Source organism: Canis lupus, chromosome 10 (genome assembly GCF_011100685.1).
Source record: "Canis lupus familiaris isolate Mischka breed German Shepherd chromosome 10, alternate assembly UU_Cfam_GSD_1.0, whole genome shotgun sequence".
Taxonomy (NCBI): Eukaryota; Metazoa; Chordata; class Mammalia; order Carnivora; family Canidae; genus Canis; species Canis lupus.
The window spans coordinates 7,283,876-7,307,177 of NC_049231.1; the positions used below are offsets into that span (position 1 = coordinate 7,283,876).

At 42.3% G+C, this 23,302-nt stretch overlaps 1 protein-coding gene and 1 pseudogene across 2 annotated transcripts in view; one reads left to right on the forward strand and one right to left on the reverse strand.

The window, feature by feature from the left end:
- The window catches only part of SRGAP1 (SLIT-ROBO Rho GTPase activating protein 1), a 270,658-nt gene extending 247,979 nt beyond the window's left edge, over positions 1 to 22,679 (forward strand). For both annotated transcript variants that reach the window (XM_038549883.1, XM_038549884.1), the window contains exons 18-22: positions 2,153 to 2,232; positions 10,813 to 10,993; positions 12,301 to 12,435; positions 12,573 to 12,912; positions 17,291 to 22,679. In XM_038549883.1, the coding sequence (XP_038405811.1) occupies positions 2,153 to 2,232; positions 10,813 to 10,993; positions 12,301 to 12,435; positions 12,573 to 12,912; positions 17,291 to 17,668 (1,114 nt within the window). In that variant the 3' untranslated portion in view covers positions 17,669 to 22,679. The remainder of the gene's footprint in view (positions 1 to 2,152; positions 2,233 to 10,812; positions 10,994 to 12,300; positions 12,436 to 12,572; positions 12,913 to 17,290) is intronic.
- Positions 4,607 to 5,043, reverse strand: LOC100688771 (annotated as a pseudogene).
- Positions 22,680 to 23,302: the final 623 nt, after the last annotated feature.

A 23,302-nucleotide genomic window follows, 5' to 3' on the forward strand; every position in this document is an offset into this window, starting at 1 on the left:
ATTTAATTAAGAAAAAGAATTGACTGTAAGTTGCCAAAGATTCCAGTTTTAAAAAAGAAGAAGCAGGAACACTTGAGATAAATTAGAATACTAAGACACATGACAGCACTGGCCTCTTACTGTGGAAATTCCTATTCATCCCTCCCTTTTCCCTATTGAATGATACCTTTTTAAATGGATCGGCCCTACTGTATCATCTGTAGAGAATAACGGTTTCAAAACGTATTATGTGGAGCTGCATTAATTTTACTGTTATATCAGGCAAAGATAACTGATTGAACTGACAAATTTCATTTTTCATTCTGAAATAGTTTGGGCTCTATATAAAGAATTTCAGGGGCACCTGAGGGGCTCAGGCACTTAAGCATCTGCCTTCAGCTCAGGTCATGATCCTGGGGTCCTGGAATTGAGTCCTGCATCGGGCTCCCTCCTCTGTGGGGAGCCTGCTTCTCCCTCTCCTCCCCACTTGTGCTCTCTCAGTTGCTATCTCTGTCTCTCTCTCTCTCTCTAAAATAAATAAATAAAATCTTTTCTAAAAAATAAAAATACTCCAGATTTATCATTATAAAGGAGGGAGCCCTGTTAACCAAATATGTTTTCATTCTTAATAATATCCATTCTTACTAATTAGTATTATCCTAACCAATGATAGTAGTGCTGGTCATCTTAAGCAAATATATTTTAATTTGGGACACCTGGGTGGCTCAGCGGTTGAACACCTACTTTTGGCTCATGGTGTGATCCTGAGGTCCTGGGATCAAGACCCACATCAGGCTCCCTGTGAGGATCCTGCTTCTCCCTCTGCCTGTGTCTCTGCCTCTCTCTCTGTCTCTCATGAATAAATAAATCCTTAAAATATATTTTTTATTTTATCTAATTTATTATTAATTATGCCATTGGATTAAAAAGTGTTTAATATGGCCGTGTAGTCCCCAGTGAAATATGAATATGGGGGTGGTGCAGTCATTTGAATAATCCCAAAGGCAGGGAACCCTAACATGTTTGTGCTCACTATGTGATCTATGAATTCCTGCTTCTAAGAAGTCACATGCAATAAAAGTAACTTTGCTTCCTGGAGCCCCTACTACAAACTGAAGATTGACTATTTCCAGAAGCACTCCTTTCTAAATGTAAACAACAAAGCGTGATAGATCCCAGTTCTATGGTGCATCCAGAAATTTGACACCTGAATTCAGAAGTATCTACTCGAGCACTTAGTGTGTGCAAGGTACTGAGTGAGCTTGGCTCTAGGAAGAGAAGTGAATAAAACTCAGCGCTGCTGAGATGCATAATTTTATTTTCATCGTTGTATTGATTGCAAGGCCAATATTCAGGGCTGTATCAGTAAGTTCTGTTGTCTTGTTCCTTTTATCAAAGAGCGACATGTGGAGGTCTGGTCAATATTATCTGATACATTGGATCCTAAGACTTTTGTGGTCACTACTTTTTTACAGACAGACCCCATAATAGAGAGTCTTGGAGTCAGTAACACTGTGCTTGATTATGTCCTTCACCCATGCAAAGCATCCTCTACAGGCATCGGTCATTTTATTTTATTTATTTTATTTTTTATTTTTTTAGCATCGTTCATTTTAAACAGAAAGTCCGTGATAAAGTAGTTACCCTTCTCCCCAACACCAGCAATATAAATGGGCTTTACAGCAATGGCAGGTTTGTATTTGTGACAGATGCACGCCATTTACCGGCATACATTTGAGGAGTGTGATTGTATTAAAAGGTAAGTTTTTAGAAAGAATAAAATCATGACTCTCTCAAATCTACAATGAACTTGTGTCAAGAAAAGAGAAAGATGCTGCAGCCAATTCAAAGCAGAAATCCAAGAGCCATCAATTTATATGCAGTAAGGTGTGTTGAAATGAATTTGCAGAAACTGGTGTATCCATAGGACAATAGTCGTAGTCCCCTAGAATTCAACCAATTTTAATTCCTGTGGGTACGAATTATCTGTCAAAGATGAAGGGACCTGCATTCCCACAGGACCAGATAATCCTCGGAGCCTCCGGCATTTCATTGAAAGGCTTTCCAGCCACTTTTTGCCATTCCGAAGTCTTACTTTTCACTTGCAGTAGCAGTTGTTCATTTTTTAAGTTCTTCCTTTGACTTTATAAGAATTGCTCTTTCCATTTCGCAGTGACAGCCCGTACAGTGAGCACGGTACATTGGAGGAAGTGGATCAGGACGCTGGTACAGAGCCCCACACCAGTGAAGATGGTATGCCCTTGTGCCCATATCATTATAAAACTAACCTTAATATTCATTTTTTAGAATTATTTATATTAAGGATACAGTAGGATACAAAAGAATATTTAGAAAATATGGGTAAAGTGTATGAAGAATACTATTACAATGAACACCACAAACCACTACCACGTTGAAGAAAAAGAACATCGCTACCTTTGCCTTTCCTGTTACCATTGCCTTCCCTACTCCCTGAGGGGTAACGGCGATATGTTTGTGTTTTTAAATGGTTTATTGTTTCATTTTCTATTTTCTTGAACTTTCTGTAAATGGAATCATACTGTATATACTTCTCATGATTTTTTTTCTACTCAATATTATGTTCCCAAGATTCACCCACATTTTTGCACGCAATTATAATCACTTACTTTACCACTGTATAAGATACCATTGTATTTATTTTTTTCCTGGGTGTACTTATTTTATTATTGATGAATATGTGAGGTATTTTGTATTTTTTTGCCATTAAAAACAGTGTTGTAACGAATATTTTCAACATGTATGCTTCTGCAGTACTGCAAGTGTACAGGAGTTTCTCCAGGATATACGCACCAAGGAGTAAGCCTGTTTTCAACTTCACTAGATAGAGCCAAACTATTTTTGAAAATAGTTGTTATGATACCCAGCCCCACCAGCAGTGTATCAGCCATCCAGTCGGACGTATTCATTGACACTTAATTTTATAAGATACTGTCGTCTTTGCCAATATTACCATGCATCATGGTATCTTGTGATTTCAATTTGCATTCCTCTGGTTACTGATGATGTTATTTTACAATATAGAGTATTAATAGAAAATTTGGTCTGTAGTAAGAACAACAGATCAGGAGATGATTGCCAGTAAAAAAAATACTTTGTTACTCACAGTACCCAAGAGAAAAGGGTACATCACACGAGAGGTAGCCAAACAGAAAGCACCGAGGTGGGTCAAGAGGCAGAGGTGGAAGGAGCAATGGGGCAGGAGTCTTTGCTGTGGTTTCTGCTGGAAGGAACAGGCAAGGCAGGGTAAGCAGGTTTCAGATTGGCTAGTTTGAATAATTTCAGCAGGCTCTGGGACAGAGGGGCTGCCTCTGGTTGTCTGCTACCTGGCTCAGGTGATTAGAGCAGGTGGCTAGTGACCCAGAGGAGATGGTTGCAGTGTAGGCTCTAAATTGGTTGGTTTGTATTTGAAACACACAACAGACAGAGTTGTTTACATTCTCAGTAGGATTTGGTAAACCTTGGGAGGGCCAGTCCCAGATGTCAGAATACAGAAAATAAAAAATATGGTTCCAAAATAATATATATATATATATATTTCATATGGATACACTAACTTTTATGTGCTTCGATTTCTTCTTTGTGTGTGTGTGTGTGTGTGAGAGAGAGAGAGAGAGAGATAGGGCCCATTTATCCACTATTCATATCTCTGGGCTTTTTTTTTTTTTGCTTGGTTTAATTTGATTTGGCTTTTTTTTTTTTTTTTTTTTTTTTTTTTTTGTATTTATAAGCGTTCTTGGTGGGTCTAGAGCAGGTCTTTTATTGTGTGTATGTTTTGCAAATATCTTGTGCCCTGTAATTTGTCTTTCGTGTGTTTAATATGTCTTTTGCTGAACAAGGAGCGTTTAAAGGAGTTGAAGTTACTCAATCTTTTCCCTCATGGTTGTTTCACTTTGTGTCTCCTTTAAGAAATCCTTCTGTGCTGAATGAAGGTATGAAGATAATTCCCCCATATTCTCTTTTAAATGCTCTTGGGTTTTCTGTTTCACACGTAGGTCTTTATTGTACCAGGAAATTCTTTGGAGGTGTGGCGTGAGGTTGGGAATCCATTCCTTTTTCTCCATATGGATGCACAGTTGTCCCGGCATTAACTGTCCTTTCTCCAAAGCTCTGCATAAACAACTTGTCCTCTTTGCACAAGTCTCTTTTTGGGCTCTCTGCTTTTCCACTCGTCTACTTGTCTATCCCTCCTGTCTTAATTTTGATACCTTTTAATAAATCTTAATATTTGGTAGATCAAGATCCCTGACTTTGCTCTCCTTAAGAAGTCTTGATCTTTTGCAACTTCACATGAATTTTAGACTGTTTTTCAAGTTCTTAAAACAAAAAACTAAAAACCTGTTGGGGTTGTGATTGCAGTTGCACTAATTGACATATATTAACATGGAGAGAATTGATGTTTTTATAATATTTAGTCCTCCAGTCCACAGACATATTTTTAGTAATTTAATGTCTCTCAATAAACTTTTATACTTTTCTCTCTAGAGATCTTTTTTCTTTTTCTAACAAGTTTAATCTTTAACATTACTTTTCATCACTTTTTTTTTCTTTTTAACAGTTTTTGTTTGAAGTCATATGTAAGATTACTTTATTCCTGCATCTTCTCAGTTGTCGCTTCCTTCTGTTTGCTCCTTTCCTTTCCTACTCGGCAAGATTTGACTTTATGTTCAAGGATCTTTTTGCAGCCTTTGTCCAATTTTTGTCTTGTGACAACCATTTTGCCAGGGTCAATGCCCACGTGGAGAGTTGTGCCATTTCCCTCTCTTGCTTGTACTCATTCAATGAAGATGATATATTTCTTCTTGTAACCTGGACTACTTTGCCAATTTGCTGACCTTTGTAGTATCCTCATACAACTTGTACGTCATCATCCTTTTGGATGTGCATGGATCAAACGTTGTGCTTCAGTCTCAGCTCTTTGGAAACGGGGGATGACATAATCTTCCTGTGAATCTGAGAGGGTGCATTGAAATGCCTTTTATGGTTCTTGCCCCAGTCAGAACTCACAAAAGGATTAAACTTCATTTTAGCCAGTGGCACTTCAGTGATGGCCGTTTGACACCTTTTTTTTTTTTTAAGATTCATTTATTTGAGAGAGTGAGCAACCTGGGGGTGGGGCAGAGGGAGTCTTAAGCAGACTCCGCACTGAGCACAGAATGCCACGCGGGTCTCGATCTCACGACCCTGAGATCACACTTGAGCCGAAAGCAAGAGTTGGACTCCCAACCAACTGTGCCACGCGCCCCAACACTTTTTTTAATATATGAACATATAAAGCTGCCAATTTTTTCTTAATACCTCTTTAGCTGTATACTTGATCCTTTTATTCTCTCTTTAGCTATGACTAATCTGCTTTAAACCCATCCAGTGAGTTTTATATTTATAATTTTTTTCAACAATTTCAGCTGCTTAATCATTTTTTACAGTCTTTTGCTTTTTTTTTTTTTTTAAGATTTTATTTATTTATTCATGACAGACAGAGAGAGAGAGAGAGGCAGAGACAGAGGCAGAGACAGAGGCAGAGCCTGATGCAGGACTCGATCCCAGGTCTCCAGGATCACACCCCGGGCCGAAGGCAGGTGCTAAACCGCTGGACCACCCAGGCTGCCCCAGTCTTTCGCTTTGAACTCAGACTGATCCTTTCCATTTTTTTGAAGTGTGATTCTGATCATTCTATTATCTATAGTCTTCCTGGATTTTTTTTTTTTTTTTTGGAGGGTGGGTTCTTGATCATTGAGTCTTATATTCCAGCGTGTTTTATAAACTATTTATGTATTCCTTAGAACTGTGTGGAATTCCTGTAGACTCAGTTGAAGGTAAGTTCCTCCAGAAAGGCTTTTCATCTACTTCTGCCTGGGGCACAACCAACCAACTTGGGACCTTACTGAATTTTTAGCTTGCGGTCTTCCAGGCCACCCAGGCAGTGTGATTTTAAACTGCAAAACCTACCTACCTGAAGACTGGAATGTGGTTGGGATTCTTGGAGATGATTTGTTCCAAGGTTTGAGATAGGTTCTATTTTTAAATCCAGAAGGGAGCAGGGGTGATGTATGGAGAAGTATAGAGGGCTAGGAGGGAGGAAGATTTCTAGAACTAGAAGCTCACTGTGACACTGAGAGTGTGATCCTTTATGGGGGGCTTACATTCTCTACACTGAGCAGACCCTTAGTTTTTTTTGTCCAGAATAAAAGTTTAAGTTAACCAGGCAGGGAAAATGCCCTCAAGGGAAAACTCTGAATCACATTTTCTAGTATTCTCTTTACCTCACTGGGTTCCCACTTTCATTGAGTTTTTTTGTCTTTAATATTCCATACTGTCATGGTAGCTTATTAATGTAATTACAAAGATCTTTTTAAATCCAGGATATTTTGTTGATTTCAGTGAGAGGGTAATCAGAATGTCTAATGCCCACCCTCGGCTCTAAAAAAAAAATTTAATTGTTTCACTTCAGCATGCATTGCATTTTAACTTCCTTATTTGATTATATATTGAAAAGTTACATCTGACCCCCCCAAAAAAGTTTCTTTGTGTTTTCAAAAGTAAGATGAATTTGATATTTTCAGAACTTCATTTAGAAGAAATTCTTTACAGTGAGAGCTTCTACTTCTGTGATGTTGCTTTTGAAAGTCTTTGGGCCCTACCCTTGCCACCATCCCTTTTGTCTCGAGTCGTTTCTCCATATGATTTATTCCTTTCTCACTGATGTCATCTCTGTTTCCTTTCTTTCCCAAGTAGTTGGGAAAGCTAAGACAAAGCCCCAGCCATCTCTCTTCCCAAACATCAGTCTGCCATCTGTTTGTTGTTCTTACCTCTTGACTACAAAAGACAAGTTTCACTGAAGGGCTCTGTGTTTTCGATAACATTTTAACCATGTTCACCTGATTTTGCTGGAAAGAAAAGCATTGCCTACAAAGAACAGATACCCTTGCACACAGCCAACCTCTAAAATTCTGTAACTAAATTAACAAGATTATTGATTATCCTTGTGATATCCAGGTATTGTATTTTCCTTTCTCTGACATACTATCACTAGACAAGGGTAGCTTTTGTTTCTGAAAGAGAGGCTCATAGAACAAAACCATCACCTGCAAGGGCAGTGGGTAACAGATCTAGGAGGGGAAGTGTCAGGAACGGCAAGGTCCCAAAGAGAAAATGCGATGGACTAGCATTTTATATGAGATGACAAGACATGGAAATGCAAGACTTGCTAGCACCGGACAGTCAGAAAATCAACTGTACTGAATTCTTTTTCCCCTTTGCACAGTTATAATAGCCATTCAGGAAAATGAAATTATCATGTTCATTCTTACTGTTATTGATGGCAGCGACATTCTACAGAGACTCTGCATGACCTTAAAAGACCATATAACTCTATAGGAAAGGATATGGTGCATCACAGTGCCCTAAGATTGACTTGCTCTGCAATAGGAGACTAAGATGTGTATAAGTAGCTTATTGATTGATACTTGACTGCGAAATGACTCCCATAGGAATAGAAAGAGTCAAAATAATGAAATTGCTCAGACTTACTAGTTGATATAGAATTACCAATAAAAATGTACTCTGATTCTTCGGGTCATTCTTTCATAATCTCCCCACATTTGAATTAAGTAAGCAGAGTCTGATATTCCTGTTGCTAGTTGTTTCAACAGATAAACAGAGATAACAAGCATAGAGTGCATGATTATGAAATTATGATAAAATACATGTGTATCTGTTAAATAGTCTTAAATAGCCCTTGGCCAGCATTGACAATGTATGACTGAATGTCTAATTATTAATGTCTAAAGAATATTAATGGTTCTTTCTTCATTTCCCTTTGACGAGTACATAGACTACCCATTATGTTATGAGCTGGTATCTTTCCTTTTTTCTTTTTTTTTTTTTCAGTAAAATGAAATTCAAATTACATGGGCATGTTCACATAGGAATTTGCAAATTACATGTCATGAAGTTCTTTTTAACAAATGGGCATGTCTTCTTTCCTTCCCATGGATATGTTTATTCATGTCCCCTGTACCATGAACATGTTTATTTCTTTCCCCGAGGAGAACTAGGGTTATAAAAAATTGGCATCTGTCATCTCTGATCAACCAGGACTTTATTTTTATCTGCAATTTTAAAACAAGCTATAAAGTCAGCTCTTTGAATATAAAGTTATAGTCCCTCCTCTATGAAGCAGATTTATAGATATTTAATAAAACTGCTATTCATATTGTTTTAATAAAAAATATTATTTTAGGGGCACCTGGATGGCACAGTCAGTTAAGTGCCAACTCTTGGTTTCAGCTCAGGTCATGATGTCAGGGTCATGGAATCAAGCCCCGCATGGGCTCCACCCTCAGTGCAGTGTCTGCTTGAGATTCTCTTCCCCCTCCCCCACATGGTCTTTCTCTCTGTCAAATAAATCTTTTAAAATTAAATATACAATTTTAGGGGGAATACTAGAGTGCTAACATATGATCTGAAAGCTATAGTCAATTGTTAAAGGACTTAAACTATTTTAAAAATTATTTTTACTCCTACTTTGCTAAGAAGTACACTACATATAGATTATAGTATTGTGATTTTGTCATATGAAATAATTTTTCCCCTTAAACATTATCCACAGGACACCCGGGTGGCTCAGTGATTGAGCACCTGCCTTCGGCCCAGGGCGTGATCCCAGAGTCCCGGGATCGAGTCCCATGTCGGGCTCCCTGCATGGAGGCTGCTTCTCCCGCTGCCTGTTTCTCTGCCTGTCTCTCTCTCTCTCTCTCTCTCTCTCTCTCTAATAAATAAGTAAATAAATCTTTTAAAAAAATATCAGGGATCCCTGGGTGGTGCAGCGGTTTAGCGCCTGCCTTTGGCCCAGGGCGCGATCCTGGAGACCCGGGATCGAATCCCACGTCGGGCTCCCGGTGCATGGAGCCTGCTTCTCCCTCTGCCTATGTCTCTGCCTCTCTCTCTCTCTCTCTCTCTCTCTCTCTCTCTCTCTGTGTGACTATCATAAATAAATAAAAGTTAAAAAACATTAAAAAAAAATATCATTATCCACTAGCAAAAACAGATAGGGCAGCTTTTTTGTCTTTATTTTAAATGTATACCTGAAATTAACCCAGGCCCTTCATATAAGGTAATCCCTAAGCTTTATCAAGTGAGAAAGAAAACTTAGCTGGTTATCCAGTGGTTTCTTATGCCATTATTCCATATAAGATGTTAAACATATCTCAGGAATCTTTGGGAGAAAATAAACTATTTTAAATGCAGTGCTTCATTATCAGGCAAAATAGAAGACTATTTCATGAGAAAATATTTGGCAGACAGGTTTTAATCTCTTAGGTGTGTATATATGCTAGAGTATTCAGAAACTAATGCATGCTCAGTTTCTAGCAAATGAGGTATTGCTCATTGCATAGATACATTTCTCTGAACATTTAGCACTTGTATTGGCCCTTTTTATTTGTTACTGATTAGACGTTTACTCCTCTGTTGTAGATAGCAGGGGTGAAGATGGGGGGGATGGGGGGAGACGGAAGGAAAGATCCTAAGGCCCAAAACTGAAGAGCTTTTTGCAATAAGCTGAATCACAAAAAGTATCTCTTGTAGTTGTTTTGTATAGTTTGTCCTCTTGTTTGCCCTCAACCTTTGTGATCAGAATTAGATCAGGGCTGAAATTCCAAATCTAGGCCCACAGTTTAGTATCTTTTTTATTATTTTTTTTTTATTTCACAATCATCTTGGGTTCCCATGCAGTTGTAAGAAATACTCCAGAGAGATCCCAGCTTCCCTCCGTGGTAAAATCTTATCTAACCGCATCACGGTCAGGAAATTGACATGGACACAACCCATCCGCCATATTCACATTTCACCAGTTTTACATGCACTCTTCTGTGTGTGCAGACGTTTACTTGGGCACATACAGTTTTATCACCAGGGTCCCTCGTGCTCCCCCTTTGTAGCCATGGCCATTTCTTCCCAACCTCTGGCAACCACTAATCTGTTCTCTGTCTTGACTATTGTGTCATTTCAAGCATGCTATATAAATGGCATCATTTTATAGCCTTTTGAGATTGGTTTTTTTCACTCACCACATCCCCTTGAATATCTTTTGATCTCTGGATAATATACCATTTGAATCTGGTCTTTTGAGTACAGGGCAGTCTAAGTTAGGCTTGTTTCATAGGTAACTAGAATTTACTACTGATACTGGAGAAAACAAAATTATCTTGACTGTTGGTGGGAGTTGGAAGATTTGATAGTGCCAGAAAAGTACATGAAGAAATTAAATGTACTCAAACAGTATTTAATATGCTGGGTTTTGTAACCTTGATTTTTCTTTAAGCAGATAACGCATAAACTTCCTAGTGTTCGAGGATAGTGATTTTTTTCCATGTTATCCATGGTTATTAATATGTTACAAGGGAACTCCATCATTGTCAAAATAATATTGGAGTTATTATGGAGGATATTAAAACCTAAGGAAAGATCTCATACATCATGTTGCAAAGTTTAAATATTTTTTATTAGACTGTCATTCTATCTCTGGTAAGAGGCTGTGGAAATTAAGATCCAGTGTTCCATTTTTCTTGGCCTGAAAAACTGATGACAGCAAGAGAATGTCTTTCTGTATCTCTTTTAACAAAGCCTGATCTTGTCCTGCATTGATGATTTGCTTACTACCTTGTTTGCTCTGGATATGGAAATGGCCTTGTCTATTGTCTATTTCTGAGGCCTCCTAGAGAACTTTGTCATAGTGTTTTGTGCTTACGTCACAACTCTCTCCCTCACCATCTTCTGGTGTGTTCTTTGTAGAATGTGAACCGATAGAAGCGATAGCCAAGTTTGACTACGTCGGGCGATCTGCCAGAGAACTGTCCTTCAAGAAGGGTGCCTCCCTGCTGCTCTATCACCGCGCATCTGAGGACTGGTGGGAAGGCAGGCACAACGGCATCGATGGGCTCGTGCCACACCAGTACATAGTGGTGCAGGATATGTGAGTAGTGCCCGCGCCCATCGCCAGAGAGCTCCCCCCAGAAGACTCCAGCCACTAGGCTTAAATGGGCCTTGGTCTTTCCAGAAGAGTGGAAGGGATTGCAGGGCCAAAACCTCTGAGCTGGGCTGGGCTGGGCTGGGCCGGGCCCAGTCCTTCACCTTGCTATTGGGTCTTTGCTAATAGGGTACTTCGAGGCCAGCAGGCTTTCATTTCCCAAACTCCACCAGGAGATGTAGAGCAAGAGCTAGTGAGAAATGCCCTTTGAAGCTGCTGGCAGTGAGGCCAGCAGTGGGCCAGTCACTGAGGACAAGTCTTAGAAAAGTAACCCATGTGGAGATTAGCTCTAAGAGCTATAGTAGTGCTGCTAGTCCTAAAACCAGTGGTGCTCATTTCTTGCTGTCTGACTACCATTTCAATTCCAGATTCCCCAGAGGAAGGATACTGACTTAATATCTAAAGAGAATCATCTTCAGGCTTCTTTTTTTTTTTTTTTAATATTGCTGTAATTTAAAAATATCTGGGGCACCTGGGTGGCTCCGTGGTTGAGCATCTGCCTTTGGCTCAGGTGGTGATCCCGGGATCAAGTCCCACATCGGGCTCCCCACAGGAAGCCTGCTTCTCCCTCTGCCTGTGTCTCTGCCTCTCTCTCTCTGTCTCTCATGAATAAATAAATAAAATCTGTTTTAAACAAATAAAAAAATTTTAAAGAAATGAGAAGATGGTCATAATATATATTAAATGAAAAAAAATATGCACAGCATAATCCCTATGTTATGAATATAATATTTCACAGTGCAGCACGAATTTCAGAGCAATTTTTCAAGGAAAAGAGAAATATACTATATAAAATGTATACAGCGATGAAATGATTCAGCCAAAATTTTAGAAAAAGAAAAAAGAATGTTAAAATGTATATTTCAGAATCCAAGGAATATTATGTGTGTTTATACAAACATACAGTCACATACATCTCAACTACATAAACATATAGGTAGCTATAGTATAAATACCATACCCATAGATGCAGACATCCTACACGTTTACCCAGGCATAGATAAAAAGTCGTGAGGGATATTTTCTAAAATTCTAGCAGCGGTTGTGTCTGGTTGTTATGTCATATTGAGTGATTGTGAATTTGCCCTTTTTTGTATATCTGAATCTTCCACTTGATCTGCAATGAAATTGTATTACTTTTCTTATGGAAAAAGTCATTGATAAGGGAAAGACTTCTATATGTAAATGCCATCACTTATTTTGTTCCCATTCATCTAGCAAAAGACCCTCACTCTTGATCCCCTGTGTTTCAGGGATGATACATTTTCAGATACTCTGAGCCAAAAAGCTGACAGTGAGGCCAGCAGTGGGCCAGTCACTGAGGACAAGTCTTCATCCAAGGACATGAATTCCCCAACAGACCGTCACTCTGACGGCTATTTAGCCAGGTAGGTGGAGTCTGATAATCAGATCCCTGAACCCCCACTTTTCCCAGGGCTTTTAGGAGCCACAGAACCCGCAGCTTTGTCGTATTACCCAGGATGATAAAATCCCCTGTTTTCTCTCTCTTTTGGTGTATGTCTAGACAAAGAAAAAGAGGAGAGCCGCCCCCTCCAGTAAGGCGTCCTGGCAGGACCAGTGATGGCCATTGCCCCTTGCACCCCCCGCATGCTCTTTCCAACTCCTCAGTTGACCTGGGGTCCCCAAGCCTGAGCAGTCACCCCCGGGGCCTGCTGCAGAACCGTGGCCTCAACAATGATAGTCCTGAGAGGAGGCGCCGGCCAGGCCATGGTAGCCTGACCAATATCAGCCGGCATGACTCCCTCAAGAAGATCGACAGTCCTCCTATTAGAAGGTCCACATCGTCAGGCCAATACACAGGCTTCAATGACCATAAGCCATTGGACCCAGAGACAATCGCTCAGGTAGGATGCATGTCATGGGATGGCACGTGCTACGTACCTGGGGTGTGATGAAGGAGGTATGCAGACTTACTGTTTGTAGTCATGGTTTTTGTAGAGAAGTTCATTTCCCAAACTCCACCAGGAGATGTAGAGCAAGAGCTAGAAAAACACAGGGGCTCTAAAGAAAACAGAAAAGAAATTACCTCATTCTTTAAGGCCTAACTAAGGATCTCTTTAGATGAACCATTTGTGGGCCACCTGGGTGGCTCAATGGTTGAGCGTCTGCCTTCAGCTCAGGGCGTGATCCCGGGGTCCTGGGATCGAGTCTGGCATCAGGCTCCCTGCAGGGAGCCTGCTTCTCCCTCTGCCTGTGTCTCTGCCTCTCTCTGTCTGTGTCTCTCATGAATAAATTAAAAAAAAAAAAAAAAAGGAAAGAAAAAGAAGAACCATTTGTTACTGGAAGGACCCAAGGTTTGTGTTGATTTAAACAGAGACATGCCAGAAATGTAGGACCCAGGGCATTCAAACACATCACTGCTAAATAACCAGGAAAAATCTGAAAAAGAATAATAATGAGGGAGGACTGGCCCTATCAGGTCCTGAAAGCATGCTAAAGATAATAAACTAGACAAATTAATATAAAGACTAGGGAGCCCAAAGCAGATAAATGTTAGTGTATGTGAAACATGACCCTTTCAGCTTAGGAGAAATGCTGGATTAGTTCGTGAATAGTAGGAGAGATAGATCGTGGCTAGCCCTTGGAAGAACGGCAGGTCTAAGTCCGATGTCACTTTTCACTTCCCAACACATAGTGCAGAGGACTTTATAGTTTTTCCTAATGATTAAAATTGACAAAATAAAGATAAAACAAGATTGATTCATGGATTTTTCCATCACTCTGCCAGTTTTCCCCTAGTGTTTTTCCCCCTAGCATAGGCCATCAGAAAATAAGGGTATCACCAATGACAAAAGAGGTGACTGGATTCGGGGTTTGCCATATTAGTCTAAAGCATCTTCCAGCCACCTGAAGCTTAAAAACGAACTAAGTCAATCAAAAACGAGAATGAGAAATAAATGGAACAAACATGAGGAACTACTAAGGATGGATTATTTTTAATAAAGAGTGCCCAAGGAGACCTGCACTGATGTGACAAATTTCCAAGCTATTACCAGTGTCCTAACTAAAGAAAATTTTGGATGTAAATTAGATTGTGAGGGGCTCCATGTGTTTTTTAAAAAATTAAACCAATTTTAAATGTACAACAGTTTCTCAGCAAAAATCAAGAAGACTTGACCTTATGGTTTTCTCTATTTGATGTACTATACAGGGTCCTTGGAGACCTATATTGAACCAGTGATATTTGATTACAGCTGAATTTAACAATCTGAGAAATCCGTAACATCACTGCTTATAATGAGCAGGTGAAACAGGATTTAGGTTAGAAAGATAGGGAATTAGGAGCTTGGGAGTAGGAAGGAAGGCATGACAAGGTCTGTTTAACCCTTTTGCTTCTAGAACCAGGAAATCCCTTTTTTTTTTTTTTTTTTTTTTTTTTTTGAAGTAGGCTCCATGCTGGGCTTGAACTCATGACCCTGAGATCAAGACCTGAGCAGAGATCAAGAGTCAGATGCTCAACCAGCTGAACCACCCAGGCACCCCAGGAAATCCTTTAATTGCATATCATAAAAACAAAAACTCAACAGATAAACCAGGCTCTGCTCAATGTCTCTGGGGCAAATACTTGTTAAAATTCAAAAAAAAAAAAATCCGTATGTTTAGCATCAAATAGAAATCACATGCGAAAATAATCACTTGAAAAGTGATGTCATCCTCACAAAACAGCTTCCAGCTGCGTCCTTTATTTATCTTTCCATCTCTCATCTTCAGATTTTCCCATGAGGACAAGTAAGCCTGCCATCGTGGTGTTCATACAAAAAACACGCACATTCTCTTATTAAACAAATCAGTGGAGTCCCTGATGGGTTGTTTAAAAAAAAAAAAATGGACAGTATCCATATGTGACCATTGTATCTTGGTTTACTTATTTAGCAAACCTTTATTCAGTGCTTCCTGGCACCAGGTCCTATGCCAGGCTTCACTGAAGCAAAGTTAAATCAATAGCCAGCTGCTTTCTGAAGGTGCTTACAATCCTGTGAGAGGCGGATATGGAAATCGGGTACATTATGCAGTGCCATGAGGCTTATGCTCCAGGTGAGCGAAAGAAACCCTGGGAGTGTAGACAAGAGGCAAGTCAGTCAGACCCGGGCAGTGGGTCTTCACCCCGCCTGTCTCACACAATACTCCACTTTTGGTGTTTGTGCGTATGGTAAAAACACAGAAGGTAAAATTTACCATCTTAACCATTTTTCATTGTACGGTTCAGTAAAGTATATTCACACTTTGTGAAACACTTTTTCAAATTGCACTTTATCAAATTGCAAAACTAAAACCCTATGCCCTCTGAAGAACAACTCCTCTTTTTCCCGTTCCCTAGCCTGAGCCCCTGGCCACCCCCATTCTACTCTCTGCTCTGTGAGTGGGACTACCTCACATAAACGGAATCATATGGTATTTGTCTTTCCATGACTGGCCCCTTATTTCACTTAGTGTCCTCAAGGTTTATCCATATTGTAGCACATGGCAAGATTTCCTTCCTCTTTAAGGCTGAATAATATCCCATTGATGTATATACCACATTTTGCTTATCTATCCATCAATGGAGCACATGCTACCTTTTTAAAATATATATTTTGTAATCCCCCTTCACTGTGTGAAACAAATTGATAGCTGATATACCTAATTTGAAAAGACATATAAAGCATATAAATATTAAAAAATTGCAAAGAAATAAATATTAAAACAAATGTACTTTGGTTAATGCTTGAGTATACCAGAAGACAAAGAAACTAGTAAGACGCTTTCACCTACATATATGATTATCATAAATACAACAATTAAAAATGCATATCGATATAAGACAGAGTTAGGGTCTGGACTCAGGTTATTATAAACAGGATTTTCACCTACGTAAGTGTCTGAAGGACATTTCAGAAGTTGAACAAGATGCAGGACAAGTCATTGCAGGTAAACTATCCACGATACTGAAACATATCTAGTATGTATGACCCCTGCTCACCATAATGCCACCCCATTGTTGTGGTGTTTAAAAATACACCCTGGGTGGCGCAGCAGTTTGGCGCCTGCGTTTGGCCCTGGGCGCGATCCTGGAGACCCAGGATCAAGTCCCACATCGGGCTCCCAGTGCATGGAGCCTGCTTCTCCCTCTGCCTGTGTTTCTGCCTCTCTCTCTTTCTCTCTCTCTCTCTGTGTGTGTGGCTATCATAAATAAAAATAAAATAAAATAAAATAAATAAAATAAAAATAAAAATACACATGGGGGCTCCTGGGTGGCTCAGTTGGTTGAGTGACCCACTTGATTTCAGCTCAGGTCACAATCTCACGGGTGATGAGATGAAGCCCAGCATTGCGCTCTGCGCTTAGTGGGGAATCTGCTTGAGAATGCTCGCCCTCTCCTCCTCCCCCAACTCATACTTGGCACGCTCGCCTCTCTCTCTCAGATAAATAAATACACTTTTTTTCTTTTTTTTTAAGATTTATTTATTTATTTGTTTATGATAGACATAGAGAAGAGGCAGAGACACAGGAGGAGAGAGAAGCAGGCTCCATGCTGAGAGCCTGACGCGGGACTCAATCCCGGGTCTCGATCCCGGGTCTCAATCCCGGGTCTCGATCCCGGGTCTCCAGGATCGCACCCTGGGCCAAAGTCAGGTGCTAAACCGCTGAACCACCCAGGGATCCCCAATAAATACACTTTTTTAAAAAAAATACACAGCATATTACCAAAATGCCCTCTGTGAGGCAGCACCACTTCCACCAAGATCCCCTGGACGGGGGCCTCAGGGAAAGGCTAAAACTGAATTTTGAAGAACTGCTGGGAGTCAGTCAGGTACATAGCAAGTGCTCAAAATTATTTGTTAAATGAATGAAAGAAGCCTGCTCTTCGTTCCCAGCCCCATGTATTTCTTGAGAAATCATCACAGTATCTAAAGTGAAGCTACCTTTTACCGTTAAGTTGAAAGAGATTCCTGGACGGTAAGTCAGCATGTAAGGTAGAAATCACGAGAAGCCTGCCTGGCACCCTTAGCATGGCAGACGTTTGAGGTGCGGCTCCACGCACGCTGGGTCTTGGTCTCCTCGGCATCCAGAGTTGAAGTAAATTGTGTGAGGTGGCGCCGTGCTGATAATTCCACAGAGCGTGAGGTGGGAACGGTGGTGCCTGTGCTGGCCTGTCTGCTTTGAAACCAAGTGCATGGGTTTCTGTGCCTCAGTCCTAACCCTGGGCCTCTTGGGTCTCCCCCTCCGGTTGTTTTTCAACAGGATATTGAGGAGACGATGAACACTGCTTTGAATGAACTCCGAGAACTGGAGAGACAGAGCACAGCCAAGCACGCCCCCGACGTGGTGCTGGATACCCTAGAACAAGTGAAGAACGTGCCCACCCCCGCCACCTCCACAGAATCTCTCAGCCCCTTGCACAACGTTGCCCTCAGGAGCTCGGAGCCTCAGATTCGACGTAGCACGAGCTCCTCCAGTGACACAATGAGTACTTTCAAGCCTCTGGTGGCGCCCCGAATGGGTGTGCAGCTGAAACCCCCAGCGCTGCGGCCCAAACCGGCCGTTCTCCCAAAAACAAACCCTACCGTGGGACCTGCCCCACCTTCCCAAGGTCCAACAGACAAGTCTTGCACAATGTAAAGACCAACTGGGCCAGGTCATATGGGGAGGTGATTTGAAAAAAAATATATATATATATGGATTAGTGACAAAAGTCAGTGATCCATAACTTTCCTTAGTTTTGTGCTTATAACTGGAGATTTTCGGCTTTTCTATGTTCTCGAATGTAATGTCTGAGACTAGCTAAATTAACACGGGCATTTGTATTTTGTAATTTTTTTTCTTTTTTTTTTTTAATAACTGGACATATCTTATGTCATTTTAAAGACAATAGAAACACTTAGATTTACTTGAAAATCCAATGCTGCACCATTCGTAATGAAGGCAACACCGCTCTGCTCTCCGCGTTGTATGGCGTTTCAGGCTTAGTGTAGCCTGGGTGAGTCCGAAATGTCTGGATCCGAAGGCACAAGAATCTGGAGTTCCAGGCCTTGGAGTAGAACCAGTGTTGGTCTGTGCCACGTGGGGGTAATGGCTGAAAGGTGCTGCCGGCATTGTGTGGTGGCTGACAGTGAGCACCCCTGCCCAGGTCCCACTCACCCTAAGACTTGCAGTTGTCACAGTGGGACGTTCCCAGTGGGACTTGCGGCCCACCGCCTGAATGAGTTGGATGGTTGCCTCTTTCCTAAGAGTCGTTTCCCTGGGTCCGGGCTAAAAGCTCAGAGGAAGAGGTCAGAACCTCAACAGTTACTGCCTGAACTGAACCTAGGAAAGGAGAGAGAGAGAGAGAGAATCCTCCAGAGCCATTGGTGTGACTCCTTTCACAAGCCTGACCAGGCCCTGGAAGATTTCCAAGCCCACCCCCTGCATTCACGAAGGACTAGAACAGTCTAATTTTAAAGACTTCCTGGTTACCCTGCTCCACAGACTCCTTCAGCGATCTGTTGTTCCTAACTGCCTAGGGAATACTTCTAGCTCCCCTAAACCTCTGTGATCGCCCCCTGGAAATGGAGAATGCAAGCGGCACACAAGCCCTTGGTTCACTCAGCCTTCCCTTCTGGCTAAATGACTTTGGTCCCTTTTACCACCCTACAGAGGCCTGCGGAACCTAAGTTGAAGCCCCAGCTCTGCTCTCCGTAGGTCTTTCTGAGCCAACCCAGACCTGGCTATGGTACTGGAGTACGAGCCACGCTGGCCGAGGTGGGAGGGCCACCTCATGGTTCCAGGGTGATTTCCTCCCAATATGGCACCCTGGAACCCAGATTTTTTTTTTCTTTTTCTTTTTTTTTTTTTTCCCACATGGTCTCTACATAACTCAGTCCAGTGAGCCCCATGAGGGACCCTCTTTCTCCAGCCTCCTGGCACAAAGACAATTTTCTGTTTCCCCTCTGTCTTAAAAAGGTTGCTCCAAATTCAGTTGTTTTTACTAAGGTACAAATCACCTCTCCTACCAGCAGCAGCTGATGTCATCCTATCTACTCTCTCACTGAACCTACTGATGAAGAAACTTTTTTTTTTTTTTAAAGAAGAAATGGATGGCCCCGACTAACCCCTCTCGACCACCATTGATTCCCTTCTAGGTTTGGATTCCAAGTGGCAGTCGTTTGCCTCCCACCTAAGAGCGACACAGTATGGACTTGAACCTGTTAACCCACTGGTGAATGCCTCCTGCAGGAAAGGAGGAGGATCTGTCCTAAAAATCCAGATCATTACTGTGATCTCTCCCTCAATTTGCCAGTCTAATCATTCTAATGCAGACAGAGATTAAATTAATGAGATAGAGTTACCTTTCAAAGTCACACTTGTGGTTGCTAGCCAGTGGCCTAATTTCACAAATGAACTGAATGGAGAGTTGTGTTTGGGGGGGAGGGGTGTTTTTTCTCCCAAAGTATTTCCAGGTATGGTAAGCTTTTAAATCTTTGATTTTTCTTCAATATCCTCTTTGCCCATTTTGAAAACAATGCCTGGCTCAGCATTGTCCAGCCCCTCACCATTTCTCTTGAGCTTTAGTGGTCCTCCAGCAACTTGAGACACCAGGGAGACTCAGCTAGGATTGAGCTCTGAGTAGCACTAAGCCTTTTCAACAATCTTCCCAGATTCCTAGGAAATTGAAACCTCCTAAACAATCTCCCAGTTCTTTCCAGAAGAACTCTATTGCTATGTGGGGACACAGAAGCAGGGAATGAAAGTGGAAATCAGTGGAGGAGGAGGGAGGGGAGACCTTAAATCTTTTAGAAACTGAAATAAAAAGGATTTCTCTAAAACTATTTTCCATCTTTGATAGAAGAGTGAGATGTGAACAGAGGGCATCCAAAGGGTGAGGCATGTTGAATTTAGTATGGGGAGAGGAGGCGTCTTTCACAAGCTTTCACTCCGATCTTACTCCTGCAAGTTCCTGTCTTCAGACTTCTCCCTGGTGATCCTGCCCAGTGCCTCCTCTCTTCAGTGTTTACACTTCTGATGACATGAGGGTTGCCTTTCCAACCACCAAATTAGGACTCTGCTCCCTTAGGTAGCAGAGGACATGCTGCTCCAGAGCCTCAGAGCCTCAGAGGCTGTGCCTTCTCGCAGGAAACTTCTAATGTTCTCGCATCACTCCCTTACATGTCTCTCTCTTTTCTCCCTATGCCCCTGTTGACACCCTGAGAACTGCCTTTCTTTTTTTTTTTTCTCTACTCTTTTTTTCCCCCAATCCCCAAGGAAGGGTGTGACCTCATAGTAGATAAGGCTCACCTATTCTTAATTTGTTTTAGTAAGAGTCTTCAGATTCCAGGGATAAGACGAGGTGGCTGCTTCACAAAGGGTCCAGAATAACACCCTATAAGCTCATTAAAAGCTTCTGAAGCTGAGAGGCCTCACCCCATACGTGGCCACATGTCCTTCTCTACAGCCACAGGTGCAGCACACCGTGGGGGGAGGAAAGGTGCAAAGGGATGGGGGGAAAGGAAAGAATCCTGAGATACTCTGCCCCTAGTTTCAAGGATCATATTGTTTTTCATGCACAGTTTGGGAAGGGGGTCATTTTGATGATGGGCAAAGGATGGCTCTACGGAGATTACCAGACCACTTCCACCAGAATATAGGCTCACAGCTGATAGAACTGCTTGGGTCCCTTCCACAGAGCTCACAGAAGTAGGCTTACCACGTTGGCCTTTTGGTTTGGGTCAGGGGTGTTGGGAGAGGATCGTTAGGAGGGAGAGAAAGATGCTGAATTTCTGATGAGTGTTGTGTAGATTATTTGAACCAGTCAAATGGCCCTTTGCAGAGCTCTGGATCCATGTTCAGGGTCAGCGCTTTCGTTCAACAGTTTTGCACTTTTTCACACAATGTCATCTGACTTTGGTGCTCATTGAGCCATCCATGGAATAATTTACAGCAGGGTCCTGCTTAATCTACTGCAGTGAGTGTGAAGAGCCACCAGAGAGTAGATCACATGGTATCTGTCAAGAGTTTTCTTTGTACTTTTTGCCATTCCCAAAATTGGGTTTATAATTTAATTAAGGAAAAGATACAAGTGGGAAGGGTAGTGGTCTCCTCGGCTTTGGGAGCGACACGGGGTCTACAAAATGAAGAAACTTTAATATCATCATTACAGACTCTAAAATTTAAACTTAAAGAGCCCACATTGTGTGTCACCTAACTGGAATTTAAATAAAGAGCCCAGAAGTCTGTTGAGGATTTAGAGAAGACGTCAGACTTGGGATCCCGTTCATTCTATTCCCGACCACAGTAGTGAGAGACCACGGATGCAGGAAGAGCACTGGGGACCGAGTCCTGCCCTGAGTTACCCCGCCACTGACGGTGGAGCTGGCGAAACAACTTAGATGTAAAGGCTCAGCCGGGTGCACAGTGGAGCTTCCACCCCAGACCGTCCCCTGAGCTGCAAACCCAACCTCCAAGCTGGGCCGGGGCGTCAGGCGTGGTGCAGGGTGACTGGCACCCCTCCTCCGTTCGGATCAGTAAGACAAACTGGAAATCGAGCTTTCACTTCCCCTAGTGTACTTTCTTTAAAAAAAAAAAAAGAAAGAAAGAAACTACAACCACCACCACCAATAGTCCATGTGGTATGATCGAGATGGGTACCTGTATCTTGAATTACATAGGGACTTTTGTATGTTTAAATAATTGTACTGGGTTCCATAATGCTTATCTTAGAAACTGTTTAGTGCAAGGAGATCTAGAAGCCGTGCGTCTGTGAATGCCCCCGGTAGAGCGTTCATCCAAGTCCAGTGTGTAGTGTGATGGTTGTGCTAGGTGTTCCAAGTATAGTAAGTGGCTGTGTAACAGGAGAGACTGCTATTACCTACGGACTCGAGGGGGACTCCTGCCCACGTGATAAATCAGTATTGTCCTTTTTCTGTCGGTTTGCTCACAGTGCTGGTAGCTTCCTGCTTGTGACTGTCACCTAATCGTGTCGATGTACATCTGTAGTATGTACATGTGAAAGTGCCTTTCTATTTTAGAGGAGTTTTAGCCTTGCTTCGCCCTGTCGCCTCGTCCTGCACCTAGACTTCCCCCCACACCTGCAGCTGTCCCTACCCCTGCACCTGCCCCCGCACCTGCCCCTGCCCCTGCCCCCGCACCTGCCCCTACACCTCCCCCCCCCGCACCCACACCTGCCCTTGCACCTGCCCCTGTACCTGCACCTGCCCCAGCCCCCACACCTGCCCCTGCACCTGCCCCCCTCCAGGGTGGAAGCGTCCTCCAGGTGCTCCCTGCCTCCCCGAGCCTCGGTGCTCCATAGCGTCCGCCCTGCGTCCCCGTGGGTCCTCAGACTGTGTCGTCTCGCTGGTAGCCGTGACCGTGCCTTTCCCACCCGCAGTGTCCCCGCGTCGCCCCTCCCCGGCTCCGGCCCTCGGCGCCTGTGCTCGGTGCTGCCTCTGGGAACAGGTGGGCCCTGGGTTCCCGGGGGCAGAGATAAGGGGGGGAGGCTTTTACAGTTCTGGAAGAAAAGAAACGTTTTTGTTAACCTGTTGTGACAATGCACTTTTATGTATAGTACTGTACATTTGGCATGTACCATTCGGGCTTCGGTATACAGTCGGGTCTGTTCTTCACCGTGTATCTTTATAATAAATAAGATAGTTCTGGCTGCCTTTGTCTTCTTCCGATTCCCCGTGACTCTCCTGGATGATTTTCATCCCCTGCCCTTTCTTTTCCTGATCACTGCTAACCCCCTCCTCCCCACGCCACCCCCCGGGGAGCTGAGCTGCATTAGATGGTGGGAAAATATTCTTTTCCTCCCTTCATGTTTTTCTCTCACTTGCATTTTTATTTGTGACTTCGAAAATGAGACCTCAGGCCCGGGGCCTTGATCATGAAGCCAGAGTTTTTCAGAGGATGATCTGGAAACCCCCTGTGTAGGAAGGAAAGGGGATCGATTGGGACAGGGCAAGCAAGCCTCCTAAACTCCCCCTGGATTGAAGTCTTTGAAAAGGCTTCTTTAGCAAAGTAAACCCTCTCAAGCTGATCTTTGGATCCATTTGAAGACACTGAAATGCAGTCCTTAGTACAAGACCAAGTTTAGAGTTCCCCATGTATTGACATTTTTTTCTTCAAACATAAAAAAAAAAAAAAAAACAACTCTTGAGGTCTATCAATACCTAATAAATAGTTTTGTAAAACTATCAGCAATGTGCTGGATTGAATATTGATAAGAGATGTGGATTTTTTTTTAATGACACAAATCAAGGGGAAAAAAACCTGTTTATTGGA